Source organism: Cupressus sempervirens, chromosome 7 (genome assembly GCF_028749045.1).
Source record: "Cupressus sempervirens isolate cs-2001-9-10 chromosome 7, ASM2874904v1, whole genome shotgun sequence".
Taxonomy (NCBI): domain Eukaryota; kingdom Viridiplantae; phylum Streptophyta; class Pinopsida; order Cupressales; family Cupressaceae; genus Cupressus; species Cupressus sempervirens.
In genome coordinates this window covers 84,317,554-84,343,347 of record NC_143124.1, presented here as the reverse complement: position 1 = coordinate 84,343,347, position 25,794 = coordinate 84,317,554, and the positions used below count along the sequence as shown (strand labels likewise).

General features: G+C 31.7%; 1 protein-coding gene and 1 pseudogene across 1 annotated transcript in view; both read left to right on the top strand.

Annotated features, from left to right (window-relative positions):
- Positions 1 to 9,052, top strand: part of LOC149545614 (protein STRUBBELIG-RECEPTOR FAMILY 8-like) — a 67,958-nt gene extending 58,906 nt beyond the window's left edge. The window contains exon 8 of the mRNA XM_089793811.1: positions 8,909 to 9,052. Within this exon, the coding sequence (XP_089649937.1) occupies positions 8,909 to 9,052 (144 nt within the window). The remainder of the gene's footprint in view (positions 1 to 8,908) is intronic.
- An 11,643-nt stretch (positions 9,053 to 20,695) lies between these two features.
- Positions 20,696 to 25,155, top strand: LOC149545613 (putative 12-oxophytodienoate reductase 11 pseudogene; annotated as a pseudogene).
- Positions 25,156 to 25,794: the final 639 nt, after the last annotated feature.

Below are 25,794 nucleotides of genomic sequence, written 5' to 3'. Positions count from 1 at the left end.
TGAACACAAGATATCCTTGGCACATTCATTAGACTATTTCCCTTAGGGCAACGAGTAAGAAGAGTCTAGCAACAAGAACCTTGTCACAATAATGAAGAAATTGGTAAGTGACAATGCCCAGAATCAGCATAATAAATTATATGAGGCATTGTGGGCTGACAGGATCATGCCTAAGAGAGCTGTTTACATGGATCCTTTTGAATTTTTTTATGGAGTAGGAGCTCATGTATCTCTGCTATTGTATTTATCCGTCATGAAGTTGCAATCAGTAATTAAGTATCTATTTTTTTGAGATTCCTTAGAAAAGAGAGTGATGCATTTGAATAAGTTGGAAGAAGAGATGGATAAGCTTCTAGATCATATTACCAAATTCTAGATGAAATTAAAGAAAATCTTTGATATGAGAGCTATACCTGGCAATTTCACAAAGGGAGATGGAGTTTTGCTGTGGGACAAAAGAATAGAGCCTAAAGGAGTACATGGCAAATTTGATTCATTATAGAAAGGTCCATTTGTTATCAGAGAAGTCATTGGTTCAAATGCCTTTCACCTGAGTTACCCAGATGGTACAAGTCTTCCCTTTACTTATAATGGATAGGACCTAAAATTGCTAAAATTTTAGTCCCTCTAAGAGTCCTTCCCCCATGTACATATTCCTTAGTTTTCCTATCTACCTTTTTTTTTCATTTTCCTATTTTTGTGCCCTTTCAATTAGTTTTTGTTCCCAACATTTTGAGTTCTCTGTGTACTTCACATACATAGTCCCCAGTCAAAGCCCCTATTAGCCCTAGTTTTGAGTCACCATTATATATTTTTTCATTTTTTTAGTTAGTTCCAAAAAAATTTGCGTCAGCAAGCTCCTCATGCTTCCTTCTATTCAAAATTCACCATGACTTGTGTTTGAAAGTTGAGTCTTGTAATGCCTCTTTGTGAGTCTGTACTTGGAACCCCTTTAAACCTTGGTTCAAAGTAGTTCAAAGTGGTTCAACCAAATTATTTTAGACTAAATTTTATTTTTCAAAAGGTACATACTAAGTGTAATAGAGAAGTTTACTTGAACCACTTTGAACCTTGGTTCAAAGAAGTTCGAAGTCATTCTACTACTAAGGCATTGCACATGAGTTTTAGTTATTCTTGAATATGTGATGGTTCCCACGATGTTAAATCTAATGTTAGAGTAATGATTAGAGTGTACTTCTAATTCATCATTACTTGATGTGCATGGTGAGTTGTCATCATGAGTGATGAGAAGGTAGATTTTTTCACTTTGGGGCTAGATCAGATGTCAAAATTTGGTAATTATTGCAAGGACATCCCCTTAAGGTGATCATTTAATAAATAGGTCTTGTCATGGTTTTAAGCTTGTGGGTTAAGCCACAATGATCTCGCCATAAATACCTCATTATGAGTCAGTACTTTTGCCAGTATGTTCCCTTGCCTTTACAAATACTGAGTTTTCCACTTAGTTGTTTTATCCCACATCGAGGTGAATCAAAAGTGGAGAAACAGTGAAAGAAGGGAAGTTTTATGGTTTTCTTTTAGCTATTTATAGGTGAGAATATAAGAAATCTCTTATCCTTTCTTCTATGTTGTTACTTTGAGAAACAAGAGTAGTGTTGAGGTGTTTCTTTCCTTTTGATTAAAATGAGGTCTATTCTACATTTTTTTGGGAATGTTTCTAGTCTTGAATGTAAAAGGGCTACAATTTGACACCAATCTAATGGGAGTTAGGGTTGAGAAGCTCCAAGAGCATTTTCTTGATCAGGTTGATGAGATTCAGGGTTGTTTAGGGGTTCTAATGAGTGGTTTGCTTGAAGCTGCTACTTTTCCTCCTACTCTTTTAAGTCCAAAATTGTTGCAATTGTGTATTGACCATTATGATACAAGAACTAAGAGTATTTTGAATAGAAATGGGGATCTAGTATTGTCCATTACTAGGGAAACCATCCCATCAGTTTTATGTCTACTTGAGTGCACATTTGCTACTTTTGGCCCTACCTAGTCTCTAGTTCAATGCCAAGAGAATCTAAACAAGTATCACAACCTCATGGCCCAAAAATGGATAGAACAAATTATAAAGGGCGTTTGAGGTTACCCAAAATAGTCACCAAAGACCACATGAAACCTCATGTCCATGACTTGATGGTTCGGCTACATTGAGCTAAGGGGTCTATTGACATCTTACTATTTAAAGACTATATGAATTGCTACAATATAGATATTATCTTGATAGGGAAGCAATTTCTAGATTGGGCAAAATTGATAGCTAGTTCGCTAAGGAATCAACTTAAACATTCAAATATTTCAAGGGAAGAATTCCATATGTCCTTGCACTTGACCTATTTTGTTGCATATGTCAGTAATATTACTTCCAATACCCATGAACATTGGAGTGAAGACATAACCATTTATTAGTATTACTCCTTGTTATAGAAAGACAAAGAGTTAGAAGAGTTCAGAAAAGTGCATTATGTTTTGATAGAGAGTGTGCTTCTAAATATCAGGAAATCTAGAATGCCAAGGATATCCCTAGAGGCCCAAAAATTTGTCAAAATCTATAGAAGATTTTATATCCAATTCCCAAGGTTCACATACTTGTGAGTAGGTGGATTTGAAGAAGAAAAAGTGCAGTTATCTTGATACGCTTTCAATTTCTTTGTTATAGACAAAATATATAGGCAATTATTTTTTGTGATCAAGGATAACCTACCTCAAGAAAAGTGGGAGTCTATTTTTCCTATCAAAATTAGATCTTTGACTTGTATTACTATGATCAATGCTTCCATAATCAAAAGCAATATACTTAGCTTTAACCTTGAATTCTATCAAGGGAGCAGGGATTTTGATAGTAAAAGTTTTGCAATAGAGGTACTCAGTTTGAAGGGTTAGTCTCAACTAGTTCCTCATTTAGAAGATTTGTGGGAAAATTGTAGTGACAAGAGAGAGGTGGTTAAGAGAGATAATTCAAGGTTGACATTTCCCCAAATTACCTCATTAAACTAAAGTTCAAATTGGAGGGAATGACTGAACATGATTTAGAGGTTCTTAAACCAGCTTGAAGTGGATTGGAACAGAGCTAAAGAGGATGATATAAATCTCAGAACTAGATCCATTTTAGCCTGTATAGATAACTGATTAAGAAGAAAAAATATGAAATCAAACAGTGAGAAAAAAATTGCAAAGTCCCAAAAGGTAGTTTCTTTCTCTCAACCATTAACTTCTGACATCCCATTTTCCTCTCATGGTGCAGGTGACACCTCAATTCCTAAAAAGAAAAAAGAAGCAATATCTCTTAAGTGAATCACGATTCCTAGGACTAGGTCTAAAACCAAGTCTATGGTGCTCACTCAAGTCAAAGAGAGAATATCATTGCTCAGGAACAAAATACAAGAGAACTCACTCTGTTGGACAATCAAGATGGTGATGTGGAATTAATAGAGGTCTCAAGTGCAATGCAGTCTGATTTCATGACTCCTCCCAAAGGAAATCAAGGAATGGAAAGCATTTCCTCCATTCCACCCTGGCTATCTAACTTAATGAGCAAGAATCATAGTCTCCAACCCATGTCCATACCTATTGAAGATATATTCATGAAATATGTGGGTTGTGTCTTAAAAAAAAAGAAGGTAAAAAGTGACGCATAGTTAATCAAAGACCCAGTAACTAGCATATTTATAGTGGAGGTGGCCACCTAAAAGCAGAAGGAAGACTATGGAGAAATTCATGCTAAAGGTTTCAAGGTCACTATCATACATTTGGGGGCTATCTCTAGGGACACTGAAAATTATTTCATCAAGTTCTTAGAAGACTATATGCTAACTCAGTCCAAAAAGAACAATAAGGAAAAGAAAGAGGTGAAAAAGCTAATAATTACCATGGTCGAGTATGTAGACTCTTTGATGGATGTTGGCACTCTCCTATTGATTCAAACACAATAATCTTTTGATCCCAATTCATCAGATAGTCAACAATTGGTTAGATAAATGCAGAAAGGGAGGTTAATCTCAGAGGTGATGAATGAATGGGTGGAATCCATTGTGAAAGAAGGGAGTAAATTTATATTGGATTTTACTACCATATATGTGGAGGGAGAAGTATTATTGGGTGAAATCTAGACCCTCATTCCAGTATGGGAGGTAGATCAAAGTTGATGCCAGGTGATCATGTTTCAAGTACACAAAGATGAAAGGTATGGAATGCTAAAGTTCTTGATTGAGAAACCTATGGAAGTCATGGACTCATGCATTTTATTCCTCATTAAAAGCAACATGGGTTGGAAAGATTCAATCTATAAGGAAACTTTAGAAGACATGCAAGAAGTGGAGCTTGAAGTCATTGGGATGCACAAAGAAATACTAAAGGATATGCAAATCATAAACCCCATAGGAATCTTGCAATTTGATGATGGAAACATGGACTTCGATACCTTGACTAAAACTTTTGGTGACAACATATCTAGAATAAAGGACAGTGACACTCTTTCTTATCGAGACATTACCACCCTAGCCAACATTGAGTCAATGTTATACCTGAATAAGGAGCTTATGCTGAGACAAATTCAAAGGACTAGGGAGGTGGCAGAAGGATGCCTGTAGATTGAAGCTACTCAGTTTGAAAAATCCCCATTCTCATGCAATGCAGGAATTTGCGAGCACCTTCAGGAGTCGGAAGCTAGTCAAGTAGACTATGGAGGATGGAGAAAATTCCAACAAGGAAAATTAGTTATGGATGGTTATCTTATGTATTTTAGGTTTTAGAAAAACTATTTAAAACTATTTTGCTTAATTTTTTTAACCGAAAGGATAGGTTTTGATGGAGGCCTTTTTGGTCTTGTTAAAAAACTATAAATGTTGAAGCGTTAACCTAGGAAAGGGTTAGCTTTTAATTTCATAGAAGAAATTTGATAGATTAGTATTCTTAGATGTTTTTATTTTGTGGAGATAGTAATAGACAGAAGGTAGCAATATATGTAGATGTTATTTCTTTAAAGACTTTATGGTTGGGAAATTTATTCAGATATATATATATATATATATATATATATATATATATATATATTGTCATAGTTTGAAACTTGGAGTTCAAGCTAAATTGTAAGCAATTACATGAGAGTTGTGATGGTTAATTATGGAAGATATCTATTGTTATTTCTTCTAATTGTTGTACCTTTCCTTTATTCATAGAAATTAGTTTACATTAATGTAGGATTTAAGTTGTCATCAAATCTTATTCTATTCTGGAAAGAGTATGTGCTTTCCAATGGCTTGTTTAATTTATGAATTTGTTAAACTGCACCTTTGTACCTAAGAGTACGTGAGAGATCCTTAAGAACTTTTTGGAAAAAGTGTATGATTTATTATTCTTTAATTATTTCAATTTCATTGATAATATTTTGTAAAGGGAGCTATACCTATTAAAGTTCAAAGGGAAATGATTAACATAATGTTTACCCAATGGTTGTGAGCACCATTGATTTTTTTTCCTTGGGTATAGACTAAATTATTGTATTTATAGGAAAAGAAAATCTATTCACTAACACCATTGCTACATAATCAATTGTCCCACCCAAGGCTCTAATTACACTCATGGTAGCTTTGATTCTTTTACTCTATTGTGCAATGTTCTCATCTTCTTTCATCTTCATCTGATCAAACTAACCAATGAGATTTTCTGCCTTGGCTCTCTTAACATTATCATCACCTCCATAGATATCCTTCAATTTGATCCAAATTTTATGAGCAGTGCCACAATCTCTGACTTCATCTAATTTTTCATAATTGAGAATGGAAGCAATGTCAATCATCATAATGTTACGATTCTTCTTTTTTGTAATTTGATCCACAGTCAAAGTTCCAGTTGGTGCCATAAATTTGTTCTCCAAATATTTCAAGCTTGTCACCAATGGTTGCCAAATGGAGGTTCATAAGTTCCTACCATACTTGGAAGTTATCTTTGTTCATCTTAGGAATCTCCCTTCTCTAAGACATCTTGATCTTTAGCTTAGATCCTTGAAACCTTCTCTGCAAGCACCAAAAGCTTTGATACCAATTCTTGGAAATAGAAGAGGAGTAATTGAGAGGGGAGGGATGAATCAGTTACCACAAAAACAAATCCAAGATCCTTTAAGATGTCAATACAATTCAAAACTAAATTCTATGGAAATTGAAATATTGTTGTAACTCAGTTAACACAAAACACTCACTTAATGCTAAGAATTATTGTCACTCGAAAAATACTGAAATAATTGATTCTTAAGATGTTTAGTGTGATTAACCCTGATTAACTTATTGTAGAATCATAAAGAAAATATCATGAACACGAGAGTTAATGTGGAAACCTCATTTGGGAAAAACCTCCAATTGTAACCAGTTATGATTTCTCACTCTTCTGAAGTGAGCCCTATTAGGAGCCAACCCTATTAATGGTTACAAAACACACTGTTAGGCATGACCCTATTAAAATATTTAGATCACCTTGTTAGGAGTGGATTTGTCAGAGGTCTTTAAACATTTTAATCTAGAAATGCCACCTTGTAAGAGGATTTGGCAAATAGTTGTTAAGCTAACTCTGTTAGGAAATATGATTCACTACTACAATTATTAGAGAGAAACAATGATATGAATTGATTGCTGATGCAACTATATATACAAATTTTAGATCCTTTTTCCAGCTTGAATACTTTATCCTCCTTGATTAGAATTTTCTTTGTAGCTCAATTAACTTGGATACTCTGCTATCCTTCCAATTCACTTCCTTGATTTATCTTTTTCATCCCATGCTTATTGTCCCATTCAATCATCAACTTGACCTTATATTTTTTACCCTATCAAGTCAGCTTGCATAAAATTCGAAGCAAATCAAATTCATCCCATGAGTTGGCTAGAACTAACAAACAAAATTGTTAGATCAAATATATGGATACAAGAAAATCCTTTGTTAGCTGACCCAATTAGGTCAATACTAACTCAAAATGAATTTTCTTTAGACTTCCCTTAGTGACCAAGTGATCTTGGCTAATACTTGTTCCATGTCAACTTTTCTTTGCTAATTGAATGAGCTTGATTAACACTGGTTCCATGTAGTCTATCCTTAGGTGACCAAGTGAGCTTGGTAGACACTGACTTTGAACTTGGTTAACGTTGAAATGCTCATCATACACTAGAACTTCTTTGACTCCCAAGTGAGCTTGGAATACATTGATTTCTTAGTATATACTTGACATTTGTGTAACATCAAAGACAACATACAATTGAATGATTGTATCCAACAACACGTGCCCATCTTAGGTTTCTTTAGATACCTTACTCTTTTGTTCTTACTTATGGTAACAAGGCTATCAAAGTTAACAAGACATATCCTTTTGTGCCATAGCCAAATTTCTTCTATCTAAGTTAAAAAACATGTACTTTTAGTGAGATCTAGGTTTCCATTTGTCTGATTACAAGTTCCAACTATGTTTCCTTTTCCATCCAATAGTTTAGCTTTTCCATTCATGAATTCTACCTTGTACCTATATTTTTCAACTGAGCTACACTGAGTAGATTATGTCTTAATCCTTCAACCTAGTAGACATTTTCACATTTGATTCCTTCTATTAATGCTATGATTTCTTTTTCTTTAAAATAACATGGTTCATTATTTCCAAATCTAACATTTCCACCATGATAGTTTTTGAAATGTTTAAACTTAGTTTTAACACCAGTCATGTGATGGGGAAAACCACTATCTATGATCCATGTATCATTTTTGCTAACATGAGAGATAAGTGCCATATTTTCATTTTCCTCATTATTGGATTCATCTTTAACAACAATGCAAACTACTTCTTCTTCATTATCATCACTATCATAATCTTTAGCAATATAACAAGATTTCTTACCCTTGTCTTTATAGTCCTTGTAGCTTTTGAAGTCTTTCTTTCCTTTGAACTTTTTATTTCTTTCCTCATCTTTGTCTTCTTTGTTTGGACATCTTGCAGCAATATGACTAACCTCTTCACATGAGAAAAAAATCAATGGGATTTTGCCTTTGAATTTTCCTTTTCCTTTTGATACTCTTCTTGCAAGTAGGGCTTCGATGACTTCAAGGTCTTCATTTCAATCATCTTCTTCATCACTATCAACCTTTTTAGTTTCTTCCTTTTCTACAAGGGTTAGTTTGGCTTTGAAATGCAAATTCAAGATTGCTAGAAGTAGGAGCATGTTACAGTAATTATTTGTTTGCACTTATTAATTAAATCACTTTTATTTAATTAAATAAGTTTCCTATTACTCTAGTTTGCTTAAGCTATCTCTTAGGTGCATATAATTAATATTTTATTAATTATAATGTGCAACCCTAGCTTTTTTAGGCTTTAGGTTACCCTTTTCACGTTTCAATCTCCTTTTATAAGGATTGATCTCTTTGTATTTCATTGAATCTTTTGAATAATATTTTCTTTGTGTGAATACAATTTTTCTGTTTTCAGATGAAACCCTTGCCTCTTCTTGTCCTCTTCTCCTCCGTAACAAGTTTTGTACATCTAGGTTTTCTTGGGCTTCATGGATTTGATTGGTGTTTTTTCTCAAATCCTACCTAGTATAAGAGCCAGATCTATTGTAGCTTGTTTGGTATTTGAAGAAAATGGGAGAGCAAGGGTTTGGCAGATCACATCTAGTGTTTTTGCATATTTCCTAAGAAAATGAGGGGGTCACTAATTTTTAGGGTAGTTTGAGTCCAAATAGACCTCATGGATGGATTTAGAAGGCATCAGAACCCCCATTTCCATATAAAATTTGTCCAATTTGGACAAAGTTGATCTAGGAGGAAAACAATTTTGCCTGGCAGGCCGTACGGCCCCTAGCACACACTCCGAGGTGAAAAATGATTGAAAATTGAAAAGAATAAAAAATTTGATTTTCCATCACAGTGGTTAGCAAACCGTGATGGAACTGCTAGCAATTACTGTTGCAGTCATCGTTGGCAGCCACCGCTAGCCGTTATCATTAGTAGTCTGCCAGTCACTCCGCTAGAGCTCCGGCCTGCAGCAACCCTCCACTCACCCACTGCCTAGTCGACGCTCCACCAATGGTTGGGTTTTTTTTGGTTTTTATTTTTTAAATATTTTTTATTAGAAAAAATATTTTTTCATGCATTTCAGAGGCCTTTTTGGTTTTTTCTCCGTAACTTGAGCATATAGACATATTTTTTTGATCCGAAAAATGTGCCAGAAAGCTAGTTTTGAAATGGAGATATTTGTGTAGGTTTTTTTGGGTTTTGGTGTAGTTTGGTTGCCTTTTTTGGTAGTCAAAGCTAGATGTTCTATTTTGCACTCCGGGAGGCATATCTTGAGCATCCGATCCTCGATTTTGGACTTGTTTATATTGTTGGAAAGATGTTTCCATGATCTTTAAAATGATGTTAGTTGTTGTTCTAGATTCTACTCTAGGCACATTCTATTCAGTCTTCTATATTTTTGCATTTTGGTGGATATCCTGGTTGTTTTAGGTCTAGGGATTGATTTTGTTGCTTTAGATGCTTTATTTTGGATTGTAATTTTTTAGTACCACTCTTATGCATTTTCTAATCATTTTTTATATCATTTGTAAGGATCTTTATCCAAATGCACTAAGATAAAGTGTCACTTTTGTGTTTCAGGATCCTTTTCATAATTGTGATTTATCGTACTCACAATATTTTATAAAGTGCCATGGGGGGGATAGTTGTTTGCCACTCTTGTGCCCTCTTCCTCTTTTGCCTCATGCAATGTTGATGACATGTGTCTTTATAGGTGTCTGTACCTCACTCTCGATGTGTCTGGTTCCTATGTTGTAGGAGATCTTTTGGTCCACCTTTTCAGTTGCCTATCACCTCACCCCATCTGCTTATATTGTTGGTTCTATGCTTCCTTGGTTTAATGGTTCAAGAGTGTGAGCTATGTATTTAATACTTGATCCTACATACTAGGCATTTGCAGTAGTTGGCTACCTATGCATTTCAGTGAGATGGATCATATACCATATAGACACACTCAGTTCATGCCTTCTATTTCCATGGAGGTTCAATAGATCAACAGTTTCTTTTTGACAGAGTTTTGCAGCTTCTTCGTGCCTCAGTGGTTCTCTTCATGATCTCTCTTTTTTCCTATCTTCTGGAACATTCTTTGCTATCTCTTTTTGGAGTAGGGTTTTTCCCATGTGGTTTTCTCTATTTCTCCATTTCATAGAGATTTTTTTGTGATTGGGTACCTAATTAGGCCTTATTGTTAGGACCCATTTTTCTACTTTCATAGTTTTGCTAGGTTAGCTTACATCCCGAGCTTCACTTAAAAGGGGGGTGTTAGAGTAATTATTTGTTTTCACTTATTAATTAAATCACTTTGATTTAATTAAATAAGTTTCCTATTACTCTAGTTTTCTTAAGCTATCTCTTAGTGCATATTATTAAGATTTTATTGATTATAATGTGCAACCCTAGCTTTTTTAGGCTTTAGGTTACCCTTTTTGGGTTTTGATCTCCTTTTATAAGGATTGATCTCTTTGTATTTGATTGAATTGGTTGAATACTATTTTCTTCATTTGAATACAAGTTTTCTATTTTTAGATCAAACCCTTGCCTCTTCTTGTCTTTTTCTCCTCCGTGACAGGTTTTGTATATGCTGGTTTTCTTTGGCTTCATGGATTTGATTGACATTTTTGCTCAAATCCTATAGAGCATAGTTATCAAAGTTATCCAACTCAAAAGCAATTAATCTTCCCACAAGTGCTCATCTCTTGAATTTCTTAAACTCTAATTGCCCAAGTAGGAAGTAGTGTTTTTAGTACCTTTCTGACTATTGTTTCTTCATCAATTTTCCCTCCTATAGCTCTGATTGCACTCAAACTTTCTTTGATTCTTTAACTGCATTAGACAATGTTCCCACCTTCTTTCATTTTCATTTGATCAAATTTGCCTCTCAAGCTTTCTACCTTGGCTCTTTGCACATTTTTATCACCTCCATAAAAACTTTGCAACTCTTCCCACATATCAAATGCAGTAGGACAATCTTTGACCTCATGAAATTCAAAATAGTTTAGAGAGGAAGCTATATCGATCATCATTATATTATGATCCTTTGCATCTTTCATCTACTCCATAGTCATAGGTTTTTGTGGTGGTACATATCTATTTTCTAAGTAGAACAAAACAATATCATTGATGCTTGATAGATGTAGCTTCATCAACTCTTTCTATGCTAAAAGGTTATCTTTGTTAATCTTAGGAATCTCCCTTCTACAAGACATTTTGATCTTTAGCTTAGGTCCTTGAAACCTTTCCTACAAGCACCAACAACTCTGATACCAATTTTTGGAAATGTAAGAGAGTAACTGAGAGAGGAGGGGTGAATCAGTTACACCAAAATAATTCCATAACCCTAGATGTCAATTTAAACTTTACACTGATCATGCAATATTGTCAGACTCTATTAACACTAGATTATTTCTAGCACTTGGTTAACAAAGAACCATTATGATTATTAATCTATTATAACCTTTGTAAGTAACTTAGCTGCAAAAACTCGGCAAGAGCCTACAACATTGATCAATTGTGAGCTTCTTAATTGGGAGGTCTTGCGGTTTGAATCTACTCAATCTTAACTATTAATAATAAAAAAACCACAACAAATAATAATAATAAACCTTGGCTTCGGCCTCTTATGGATCAAAAAAAAAAAAAAAACTTAGTTGTAGAAACTTAAACCATAAAGAAAATAACATGAACACAGATGACACCAAGATTTAACATGGAAATCTAATTTGGAAATACCACCATGCAACTAGTTACAATATTTTTCACTCTTTTGAAGTGAGCATTGTTTGGAGCCAACCCTATTAAGGCTACAAAACATATTGTTAAGTATGACCCTGTTAGAGGATTTAGATCACCCTATTAGGAGTGGCCTAGTTAGAGGTCTTTAAACACTTCAATCTTGAAATGTCACCTTGTTACAAGATTTATAATATGGTTGTTTTTGATAAGATAATTTTTTTTTACATGGATCCTAAAACCCAAAAGTTAATACAATTCAAATGGCTAAAAATAAGCAACAAAAGTCCATCCATATAACAACAGCCAACCAAAAGGCTAGAACAATAGACATACAATATGAGCATTAAGTAAACTATGTTATGATATTTCTTTACCACTACAATGGTTAGAATATAACAATAATTTAACCTAATTTAAGAAGAAACTATCTTTGTAGGTTCATATCTCTGTTCTGTCTTGATTTCTGGATCCTTACTGATCAGATGTGCTTTACAACTTGTTTTCCACACTTTCATGCTTGGCCTTTTCCTTGGCTCACATATCCATCTTATTTCATATTTCACTTCTCCTATTTATTTTCACAACCTGACCTTTCTTATATATCATAAGCTAGGACAAGTTGGCTTGAATACCCTTCCAAAAAATCAATAAACATCCAAATGCATTTTGTTGTCACTCGATCAATACTAGGATTAAACACCTAGTCAACACTATGACTCCTTTGATGCCCAACCACTCAGTCAATACTGCAAGCAAGATTCCCTTCATCAACCAACTATTCGATTAATACTAGAAAAGTATTCTTTACACGACTACTCAGTTAATACTAAGATGCACAAGGTTAATACTACAAGCCCTACATTTTTTGATTAATATTGATATTTGTGTAACATTAATGATAATATACAATTGAAGAATTGTTTCCAACGAAATGTTGCATAGAGAATTATGGGTAGATAAGACAATATCAATGAAAGTAGTTGGCATGTCTCCTTTCAAATTGGTATGTGACATTAGATCTAGTTTACTATTTCTTTTGAAGTTACTTGCCTTTAAGCTACAAATATCAATGGAAGATTTTGTTTTCCAATATTCTCTTGAGAAAATGATTATGTACTTGACCAAGATTGAGGAAGAGAGGGAAGACATGATGGATCTTATTCTCTTATAAGGTTAGAGTTAAAAACATATTTGATAAGAGGTTCAAACCTATAAAGTCCATGGAAGGTGATTTAATGTTATTGTGGGATAAGAGGAGAGAATCTAAGGGCAGATACAACAAGTTTGATTAATTATGGAAAGGGTCATTCATTTTTTATCAAGTTTGTGGGACTAACTCATTCAATCTAGTGAACCTAAATAAACCAGTCTTATCGTTCTCACACAATAGGCGAGAATTGAAATGATGTCAAATCAAAGATCTTTGAAAGCATAAAACCCTTATAATTGTAGCATAGTAAGTTTTGGTTGTGTTCCTTAGTATTCTTTTAATGTGTTTATTCAGTTTGGTCTTTGTATGCATCCCATTTTTGTGTTAAGTCCTTTGTTTGGTCACATTACAAAAATATAGATGCAGAGTTCCTTGTAGTTTTCATCCCTAGGTAGAGGAATCTAACCCTATTTTTTAATACCTATAGTTAAAATGATCTAAATTAAATTTTTTCATTATTGGAAATTCCTTACCTTATTCATTTTCATCATATTCGGGATTTTAGGATTTAGGCATTAGTTGGGAATGGTTATCAAAAATCAAGTGTACAATCAAAACTATCTTTCCTTTATTTGTATTTGTCGATTCAACCTCTTGATTGCAAAATTTAAGCTAACTCCTTCATCATAATTCAAGAATTAAAATTCAAGCCAGGCAGGTACTTCCAAAACTACTGTTAGAATCCAAAAGTGTGGATGGAACTAAAGAAAATATAAGGAAAATGGAGTGATTTATCACTGACTTATACTTGTAAAAATTCAAAATTTTAGAAGTGTTGTTAGGATCCAAAGGATAGAAAATAACCAAAAGGAACTTAAGGAAGGAGTCAAGAAATTGGGGTAAAGGTCAAGTCTTGAAATGGTGTTTGAAATTCGAAGGAGTAAATAAAACACTTAATTAAAAGTTGAAAGTTTGGAACTAAAAGGAAGCAAAAAAAGGTTGAGTATGGATGAACTAGTGTTAGAACCCATCACTCAACTTGGAACTAATCTTAAAATAGTGAAGTGTCTTTTTCTCATAAAGTTAAAAGGTGGAGAAAGTTAGAAACTCTTGAAGAGACTTTAGATTCCAAAGCTCAAATTGGAAATCTTAAACAAAGGGAAAGATCTTGACACAAAGGAGTAGAAGTGGAATTAATTGTGACTTCTAAAAGGGCTATTAGATTCCAACACCATAATAAGAACTCAAATTTTAAAAAATAGTTATTAATCCAATATATGATGTATTTAATTTTCAAGTAGTGGCATACCATTAAATGTTGACACGACTAATATTAATGACACAACTTGTCAATCATTAAAAGAGTAATCTTTACACAATTAGATAATCCTCTAAAGATTATTTTGTGCATGATTTAAAGTGTAAATAAGGTTTAAAATCTATGGTATCATTAATCTCAATCTGCAAACACAAATGACAAAAAATTGATGATTCATTCACAGTTATATCACTATTGTGCCTACATTTCTTTGATATTATGTATAGTTTGCAATTGAAAGATACAATCAAGTACAAGCACCTAGAGCGTAACCATTTGAATGGGTTAGAGAGTACTTAATGTGAAACTGGTGATATAAAATTGGTTTGGGTAGATGTAGACAAGCTTTGGAGAAGAATAAGAGTCTAAACAAGAATCCCATTACTACAAGTCTAGTAGAGAGTGGTTTATTACAAGAAGTCAATTTTCTTGTTTCTATACTATGTGTAGACTTGATCATAGAATTCACCCATAAACTCAACAAATGAAGAAGTAGAATTAGGAGGTCCTGTGAAATTTGTGTTTAAAAAATTGTTAGTTACTTCTTTTAGTTATATTTAAAATTTATTCAATGTATAGCTATCTTGTAACCATCCCATGGGGCAGGTGAAACGATTATTATATACTTTTGAATCTAATAAAAAAGGATTGGCAATTTTAGCATAGAATTCCCCCATTCACTGTGTCAATCGAGTGAGAATCAAATTCTAAGATTATTACTATTGTTCATTAGGTTTATCTTAAAAATTTATTTTGTTATATGGATGAATGAAAGATGAATGCAATGAATTAGTTGTAGATACTAAACTATGTTTGTTTATGTTATTGGTAGATTCTTGTTTTTTTGTGGTTATACCTCAATTTGATTTTCTCGGTCATGGGAATGAGTATATAGAAATAAGTTTTATTTTTAAGAATTTAATCTATGTTTGATTCCTAAATATCTCTTGGTGATGACTATTCATTAGAGGCCTCTTCTTCTCTCTAGTTAAGAGCATACCCCCATTTATTTAGAAAATAAAAAATATATTCATTTTATATATATCTAAGGGATTTGGAACTTCCAATTCAAAGATCAAACTAATTAGTGGTTTGCTCAACTTTTGATAAACATAAAGGCTTTTGTTTTTGTGGTTTTGAGTCTATTTTATTAGAAGACCGATTTTTTAATCAAGAATTCCTAAAAGGCACACATCTAAATAAGGGAATTCAAGAAACTTTGTAGGAGTGGGGTGGGGTGCGCTCGACAAAGGAAGCTCTAGCTCATCCTACTGAGTTTTGGATGAAAAGGGTAAGGAAACTCTTTTGCAAACAAAATAAGATAAGGGGGGTGAAATGCCAAACTAAGCTTTGAAATAGGTAAGAATGTGAAAGATAAAATCTACAAGAGATCAACCATTCCTAGTCATACATCTATGTCTCCATCAACAAGGAAATGATGGTACCACAAACATTTCATTATTGGATGGGAGAACAAGATGCTAAAGCTAGGGAGGTGTAAGGAAAAATATTCATATCCCAAAAATGGGAAACACCTACAATGTATGAATAAAGGAACAAAACTCATAAGGCGAGTGAAATTCTTCACACCTATAGTCATTATATAAGAACACTACTTATAAAGAAAGAGGTAGCCTGATATTTGGGTGGGAGCCCATAAAATTCCCATAATAGACATCTCAATTTAAGAAATAATGTTATCAATTAAATTTTCAAAGATAAAGACAGACAACTCACCAACCACTAGGATAGAAAGGTTTTAGTCTAGAGGGAAATATCTCATACTCCTAGGTTCAACATCAAAAAAGGCATGCCACTTGGGAGTGTTACCAACACATCCAAAAGAAGTCTTGACCAAAAGTGACCCAAGTATTAGAAGAAAATTTTCTGGGTAAGAATTTATTTTCCAGTATCCCCCAAATGAAGACAGCCCATGAAAAGCCTTTGGGGTGACAACTTGGTCTCATCACATGCATCATTTGGGCACGTGTGAATAGTCCCCCTTGAGAAGATGTCAACATAAGTAATACCAGCTTGTCCATTGATGACAAGGCCTTTGCCACCCCCATAATCTACACTAGTCCATCACCATCCAAATCACCTAGATTCAAATTCAAGTTTGACACTACTTACTTCTTGATTCAAAAGTTCTACCACACATGAAGAGATATCCATCATTAATTAAATACATGAGAATAATAATTGTTAGATTGTATTTTGTGAGATATTTTCTTAGTTACGACCTACATATACATACATGAGTTTGACATTTGACATAGGGAAGTATACATTGTTACTCATAGGTAGTATCCATTTAGTACTAGGTTAATAATTTTGTAGGTAAAGTTGACATTGAAATTATTTATAAATAAGAAAAATAAAAATTAAAAAATGGTTAAATTCATCAAATACATTAAAAGTTTATATTGAAGTTCAAAAGATCTCTATAAAATGAAAAAATATGGATATTCAATATTAGAAATTACATTAATATCATATTTAACAATTACTAAAGGTTAAATTATAAAACTTTTAATTTATTTTTAGATAATAATATGATTTTACATTTGAATGAAATAAAACACAAAAAATAGATTATGAGATATTCAAATTTTTGAAAAAGGCTTCACGAAATTTAGTCTATTGGCCTAGCTCAAGGTTTCAAACAAATTACGATCATACTAAATATGTCATACAAACATAGTTTGTAGGAAAAATATATTGAAATATTAAAATTTTGACAAACAAAATGCCATTTGATTAATTATTATTATTTATTAAGTTCAAATAGACTCAAACTAAAGACCTCTTACATAAGAGGTTAGCAATTTACCCTTGTGTTGTAGGCTCTTGCCTAGTTTTATAACTATATTTTTGCAAGACTTCAAATGAAAACATTACTTGCAAGTTAGTGTTTTTACTTAGATATGAGGCAAAGAATGTCTCAAAAGTTTTCTTTTATAATATGAAACATATTTTCAAATAAACATTATTAAATATATTAATGATCAATAGATATACTTCTAATTATAAAAAATATTAAACTAATACTTACAAATTAGGAGAGGTACACAAATTGTATTGAAGAATTTTTTTAAAATGTATATTAATTTTTGTTTGTGTAATCTAATATGCTAGAGAGCACCATTCAATTAGTATTTTTTTAGTAATATTTGAAACATAAAACATTAGATTTTAATAGTTTTGTGTTTACAATATATTTGTTTTGTAGGCTTAATAACCACATGTAAGAACTCCAATATGGACCAAACCTATTTATTGTCTTGGCAGGGGAGATGAGTCAATATGTGAGCCCATGAACTAAAGAAACTTAGGATGGGGTCCCATGGGCACCCACTTGCTTAAAAATAGAGCTGGCGCTATTGAGCTTTTTTAGGAACATTTAAAGGGAGTGGTCCCATGGGCATTACATATAAATCTGCTTAAAAAAATTATTTCCTAAATTGAACAAAACATTAAAAATATAAATTGTTGCTTTTAGAATTTTTGGTGGGATGATTTCAATTTGGAGGGAAAATGAAAGGTAGGTTCTTGCCAAGTGGCATAATTCTTCCCTAAAAAGTAGGGGCTATTTCCAGTCCCCCACCTTTTGCATCTGCTCAACTAAAAAGTAAGGGCTCCTAGTTAATAGGAAAAGATTTCAAATTAAGCTTTAACACCCCCCGCCCCCCACCCGCCCAAAATATTATAGTAGTACAATAAAAATATTCCATCAATGCATATTTTGAAAAATAGGGGAAATTTTTTTAAAACACCATCTCTCATGTGATGCCACCTCAACACACAATTAAACATGATCAAATACTCGTGGCAAATAGGACACCGTCATTCTCCCAAAAATATGTACAATTGACCAATTTTCAAAAGATCAAAAACATCATAGATATTTTTTAAAATTTCAACATTTGATCTTCATGATCTCATAGTTTGTAGAATCTGAAAAAAATAAATTTGACTTTATTTTGTCTTTGGTACTTTTTTTTGTGAGAGATTACCCTCTACCAAATAGATTTCCATATGCTAGACTAATTAATTATAAATTACAAAAGTAAAAATTTGAGATTCCACATGACAATTTTACTGGTCCCCTAAAGTCAGGGTGCCTACCTTGGTTCCCCTTCCCTAGAATTTTCCTTTATTCCATCGAATGTTTCGTGAAAAATGAACCGCCTTGACTTTCTTGAGGTGGCTCAACTCTTTTCTGTAGTGGCCGACAGACATAGCAATCTACCTTCTTTCGGAGATGTAACAATTCATCATTTTTCAAAGTACTTTTCTTTCCCTTCCCTCCGATGTTTCGTCCCTTGTTTTGGGTATTGAATGAGTTATAGCCATATTTCCTCCCTCATTATTAACAATACAGATCATGAACTGAACAAGTTTTAGGCATTTGCGGACCTTTTTTAATTCCTTATACATCAGAAATGGAATAATTTCTATCCATTTTTCGTCCATTTTTCTGCCCTGTACAGACTAAGGCCTTTAAAAGTTGCTTGAGGCATTTTCCCACTGAGAATTCAATAATTTCTAGGCATTTTCCTCCCCTGCTTTTTTGACTATACAGACTAGGGTTTGAACAAGTTCTAGGTATTTTCCTACCCTTTTCCCCCTCTCACACCAAGGACATAGGTTTAAACTTACATGTAATTTGAAGACATTCTTCCTACGTCAGATTTTCCAAGAGCTTTGTCATATTTTCTATATTATTATTCCTAATTCTAATTTTGTCCACATATTTGTCACCTTCTCAAACATTAGTCCTAACATGTGTACAAACTAGACTTGGATCACATGAAAGTAAGTGATAAATTACACACTGACAAGAGCTATTGTTAGCTTAAACTTGTTGCCTACCCTCACCTAGCTGTGTCCTCAACAATTGTCTGTCAAAGGTAGGGACTAGTGCTGCACGCAGCCCTTGTTATATTGTATTTTGTGAGTTATTTTCTTAGTTGCGACCTACCTATACATACATGAGTTTGACATAGGGAATTCTTACTCACAGTTAGTATTCATTTAGTACTAGTTTAATAATTTTGTAGGTATAATTGAGATTAAAATTATTTATAAATAAGAAAAATAAAACTAAAAAATGATTAAATTCATCAAATAAATTTAAAATATATATTGAAGTTCAAAAGATCTCTATACAAAGAAACAAATATGGATATAATATTAGAAATTACATTAATATCATATTTCAAAATTACTAAAGGTTAAATTATACAACTATTTATTTATTTTTTAGATAATAATATAATTTTATATTTGAATGAAATAGAACACAAAAAAATCAATTATGAGATATTCAAATTTTTGAAAAAGGCTTCATGAAATTTAGTTTATATGCCCAACTAAAGATTTTAAACAAATTATGATCATACTAAATATGCCATATGACCAGAGTTTGTAGGAAAAATATATTGAAATATTAAAATTGAGACAAACTAAATGTCATTGACTAATTATTATTATTTATTAAGTTCAAGTAGACTCAAACTCAAGACCTCCTAGATAAGAGACTAACAATTTACCCTTGTGTTGTAGGCTCTTGCCTAGTTTTATAACTATATTTTTGCAAGACTTCAAATGAAAACATTACTTGCAAGTTAGTATTTTTTTTCTTAGATATAAGACAAGGAATGTCTCAAAACTTGTCTTTTATAATATGAAACATCTTTTCAAAAATAAATGTTACTAAATATATTAATGATCAATAGATATACTTCTACTTATAAAAAATATTAAACTAATACTTACAAATTAGAAGAGGTACAATAATTGTATCAAAGAATTTTTTAAAAATGTATATTAATTTTTGTTTATGTACAATCTAATTTGCTAGAGAGCACCATTCAATTTGTATTTTTACGCTGAGAGGCGTTCTATACAATGGCAGCACAAATGCCCAGCACGGGAATATGCCAAGATTCCTGTCAATAAAAAAGAATTAGGAGCAGTTACAAACTTTCAAATTAAATATTAAAAAAGAATTCCCCAAATAATAGCCGGCCGAAATAATAGGGAGCCAAATGGAGGCCGAAATAATAGATGGCCAACATAAAAGACAATAAAAAATATTTCCGAAATAATAACTGGCAAAGAAGATGCCAAATGAAACCCGAAATAATAGGCTCCGAAATAATAGGCTCCTATAAATTTTAATAAATTACATATATTCTTTTTTAAAATATGAAATAAAAATACAAAATTAATTTTTTTTAAAGTGAAATTTTTTTTCTAAAAAAATTAAAAATTTAAAAAAAAGTTTTAAAAAAAAGTTTTAAAAAAAATTTTAAAAAAATTTTTAAAAAAAAATTTAAAAAAATTTTTAAAAAATTTTTTAAAAAAATTAAAAAAATGAAAAAAAAATTAAAAAATTAAAATAAAAATAAAAATTAAAAAAGAAATTTTAAAAAATGAAAAAAAAAAAAAAAAAACGTTATGTAAACGTGGTCGCAACGTGCGGCAGTAACAGCCGCTGCTGTCAGCGACAGTTACTGTCGGCACTGACACACATGTCAGTGCTGACAGTAACTGCCGCTGACAGCGGTGGCAGCAGCGGCAGTTACTGTCGCACGCTGTGTAAGTATGGGGTGGCGGGGGTGGTGGCCCATCACCTCATTTAAATTTTAAAAATTTATTTTTTGAAATGAAACGCATGCGAATCTAATTATTAAAATATTTTTTAATTTAAAAATTTATTATCAACGACGATGTGTAGCGACGTGTACACATTTCATATGTGTATTTTTAAAAAATTTAATTTTTTAATGTTAATTTGAATTTCAAATTTGAGTGGAGTAGTGGAAATTGAAAGGTTTTTTTAGTGGAAATTGAAGAGTTTCTTAATGGGAGATGAAGAGTTTTTTCCGTGGGAGATGAAGAGTTCTCTGTCTCATTATAAAACACTCATCTCCTCTCATTTTTCTCATCATTTGTAAAAGAATACATTTGCAGAAGACAAGTTTTCAGTAAAGCTTCATTGTTTTTGTTGAGAGAAGAAAAGAGGGAGATAAATCATTTGGAAAAGCATTCTACATTTGAAGATCACCAAGTAGATCAAAAAGCTAAGTAAGTTTTTTATTTATTTTTTGTTTATATTAAGTTTTATTTCACATTTTGATTATTATCCGCATTAAGAATTGTAGTTACACTATTTACATTTAGTTGTAAGTTATTTTTAAAATTAGATTTCTTAGCTTTTACATCGTTGTATTCAAATTTACATTTGCATGTTTCATGCATAATTTATATATAGTTGCATGTTATATATTTAAATATGATTTGTGTAGATTATTGTTTTTTCATATTTTTCAATGTTTTTTATAGATTAATGTTGTATTTTGTTTTCTATAATATTTCATATGGATGGCAATGCCGCCATATCAATATTTTTTAAAAATAGTGATTTATAAATTTAATGATTACTATTTTCATTTACAAAAGTAGTTTGATTTATAATATTTTTTTAATTAAGAATAATATATTGATTTATATTAATATTCTGAGTTAGATTACTATTTTGATCAAAATAATTTTGTAATCAACATTTAGATTATAATTAATTTTTAGCTGTGTTTTCTGGGTAGATTGTGTTAATTGTTACATATTATAATTAATATATTTACATTGTTGATTATAATTAACTGTTACATATTAATATTTGAAAAATGGATGGCAATGCCGCCATATTTCCAATATTTAATAAAAGTACCCATTTATTTAATTTTAAATATAAAAAATCAAATTTAGACTTTTAATTTTGTTATTTGAAAATTAGAGTAACCATATGTTTATTTTAATTAATGATTATTTTTATATGCAATTTTAAAATAATAATTATTAACTTTTAAGCATCAATCTTTTAAAAGTGGAAGGGAATGCCGCCATTTTTTAAAATATTATAATACTAAGCAATTTATTATAATATTAATTATATTTGAAAAAATATTTGTAATGTTTTCATTAAGATTAGTATATAGATTTAGAGTACTTGAATTAGATTACTATTTCAATTATAATAATTTTGTAATTTACATTTAGATTAAATTTAATCTTTGTATATTAATATTTGAAAATTGGATGGCAATGCCGCCATTTTTCAAATATTTTATTAAAGTGCCAATTTATTCATTTTTAAATTAAAAAATCAAATTTACACTTTTAATTTAGCCGATTGAAAAGTACAGTAGCCATATATTTATTTTAAGCTATGCTTATTTTTTATATGCAATTTTAAAAGAATAAATAGTAAGTTTTACCCATCAATCTTTGAAAAGTGGAAGGCAATGCCGCCATTCTTTAAATATTATAATACTAAGCAATCTATTATAATGTTACATATATCTAAAAATATTTGTAATGTTTCAAAAGTGGATGATAATGTCGCCATATATTTTCATTAAAATATCAATTTATTTGTTTTTAAATAAGAAAAAATAAATTTATACTTTCAATTTTGTTATTTGAAAATTAGAGTAACCATATATTCATTTAATTTATGCTTATTATTTATGTGCAATTTGAAAAGTATCAAAATTCATTCAATCTTTGAAAAGTGAAAGGCAATGCCGCCATTTTTTATATATTATAATAGTAAGCAATTTATTATACTGTTAATTGTAATTAAAATTATATGTAATTTTCATGTTTCTAAATGTATTTTCATAATTTTTTTAATGTATTCTCTTATTTATTGTTCATACTTTCTTCATTTATTCTTAATTAATATATTTTTCAGCAATCTTTTATATGGTTTGTATGGAAAATTATTTAGTGTCATGAAAAATATAGCTTAATTCACTAATATTTGTTTTGTACTAGCTATGGTGAGACCTAGGTTAAATTTTGAATCAGAGGAGGCAAGAAGAGAATACCAAAGGCAATATCAAAGAGAATATCGTAGAGAATACCGTAGACGTCAACAACAACAACAACAACAAATAGAAAATGAAACAGAACATCAAAGAATAACATTTAATCAAGGAAATGGGCAAAGTTGTGGTAGAAGAAGGTCTGAAGTGTCAGTTGCACAACTAGAAAATGATGAAAGAGAGAACAGAAATGTACAGAGAAATAATCGTCAACGTACTTCTCAGAGGGTCCTTCCAGATACACAAAGGTGCCGAGTCCAACATGTTGAAGTGCAAGAAAGTGACATACATGAACATCCTATACATGCAAATAATCAACTAAATGTTCAGTATGAAGGGTCTCCATCTATAGAACGTGTCCCAGAAACACCACAACATGAAAGTCAAATCCATGTGAATGATGAATTAGAAGGTGATATAGAAAACATTCCCAATCCAAATGGTATGCTTCAATCTGAATTTAGAAGATTCCAAATGCAATTTAGATATCAGATAGATAGTTTGAAAACACCAAAGATGTGTTATGTTTGTCAAAACAATGACAGCACAAATGCCCAGCACGGGAATATGCCAAGATTCCTTGTCAATAAAAAAGAATTCGGAGCAGTTACAAACTTCCAAATTAAATATTAAAAAAGAATTTCCGAAATAATAGCTGGCCGAAATAATAGGAAGCCAAATGGAGGCTGAAATAATAGGCCCGAAAAAGTAGGGCCCGAAAAAGTAGGACCCGAAAAAATAGGGCCCGAAAAAATAGGGGCGAAATAATCTCAATATGATTTTTTTTTTTGTTAAATATAATTTTGCATGCACATTCATGCTTATTTTTTGCGGGGAGTGGGGGAATTTGAAACAAATTTGTGGAATGTGAAGAGATGTCTGTTGGGGGATATGAGGAGCCTCTCAGAAGTTACAAAACCAAGGCTCCTCATTTCATTTTCATTTTATGTTTTTGCAGGAAGGAAGAGGTGGAGGTTATTGGAGGATTAGATTGGAGTTTTTGAATAGGAGTAAATTGAAGTTTTGGAGTAACATTTTTGCAGGTGAGATTTCTATTTTTTATTTACATTTTCATTTAGATTTAGATGTAGATGTAAATTGAAATTCAAAATTAGTTATAATATTCTACTTTGATTTAGATTTCAATTTTAATTAATTTCAATTTGGTTGGCTCTCCTCCACAACAAACAGTGTATTGTGTATTTAATGGGTGCATTGGAATGCAGATTATCAGCCTAATGGCCAATCTCCAATTTCCTCCACAAGCAAACCAATCTCTGGAAAGATCCCTCTTCCGAACCGAAAGGATGTGGCAGATTTCTTTCCTCCCCGGCCTCTGAAAACAGAGGAAATTCCCAATATAGTTGACGATTTTCGAAATGCTGCCAGGAATGCAATAGATGCAGGTATGTTTTTTTATTCTGATCTATCTTGGTTTGAAGAAGAGAATGTTCCTTTTGTTGACATAATTAGTCCTTTTACGAACAGGGTTTGATGGTGTTGAGATCCATGGGGCGCATGGGTACCTTGTGGACCAGTTCATGAAGGATAGCGTGAATGATCGAACAGATGGCTATGGCGAAACATTGAAGAATCGTTACAGATTTGCACTTGAAGTTGTGGAAGCAGTGGTGGAGGAAATCGGAGCAGAGCATGTGGGAATTCGACTTTCTCCATTTTCGGATCATGCAGAAGCGTATGACTCAAATCCAGAGGCACTGGGACTTCACATGGCGGAGGCTCTGAATAAATATAAGATATTGTACGCTCATTTCTTTGAGCCCAAGATTGATAATTCGCAGACGACAATAGCGAGTGAAAAGAGCCCGATTCCCATAAGAACAGCATTCAAGGGAACATTTTTGGCTACAGGGGGTTATGATCGGGATGATGGTAACGAAGCTATTTCCAGTGGCAAGGCAAATTTGATTGCTTATGGTCGACTATTCTTGGTAACTGATATTTCTATTGTATATTCTCATGCTCAGCACGGGAAGTTTTAATCTATATAGTTTATTTTGTGCATTTAGTGCACAAAATAAAGAATGCATATGCAATCAATTTTTTTATCAATCTTTATGATAGCTTTTTTTTTTAAATAGAAAATAGAAATTATTCTTTTATGTATGTAGAAAAAAATTAGAAAGATTTTATGTATGTAAAAAATTAAAAGAATTCTATATACATCTAGATTTTTTGAAAAGAATTCTATTTACATCTAGATATTTTGATTGAAATAACCATAATGTAAAAACAAAATATAAAATAGAAATGTTAATATATGTACGTAGAAAAAATTAGAAAGATTGCATGCATCTAAAAAAATTCTATTTACATCTAGATTTTTTTAGAATGGAAAAAAATGGATAATAGAAATATCAGTTGCATGTTTGTAGAAATAAATTAGAAAAACATGTATCTAGAAATTTAAAAGATTCTATATGTGTCTAATTTTTAGATTTTACTTTATTCTAAACTAATTATTGATGGAAATATATTTTAAAAATATTTATGTAGTTTAAAGTTTAGATTTTAATTAATTTGTATGCAAATAGGAAAAAGAATAAATATTTTATATATATGTAGATTAATTTCTATTTTTAAAATTTACAAGTAAATGAGTACTTTATTCATTTAAAGTA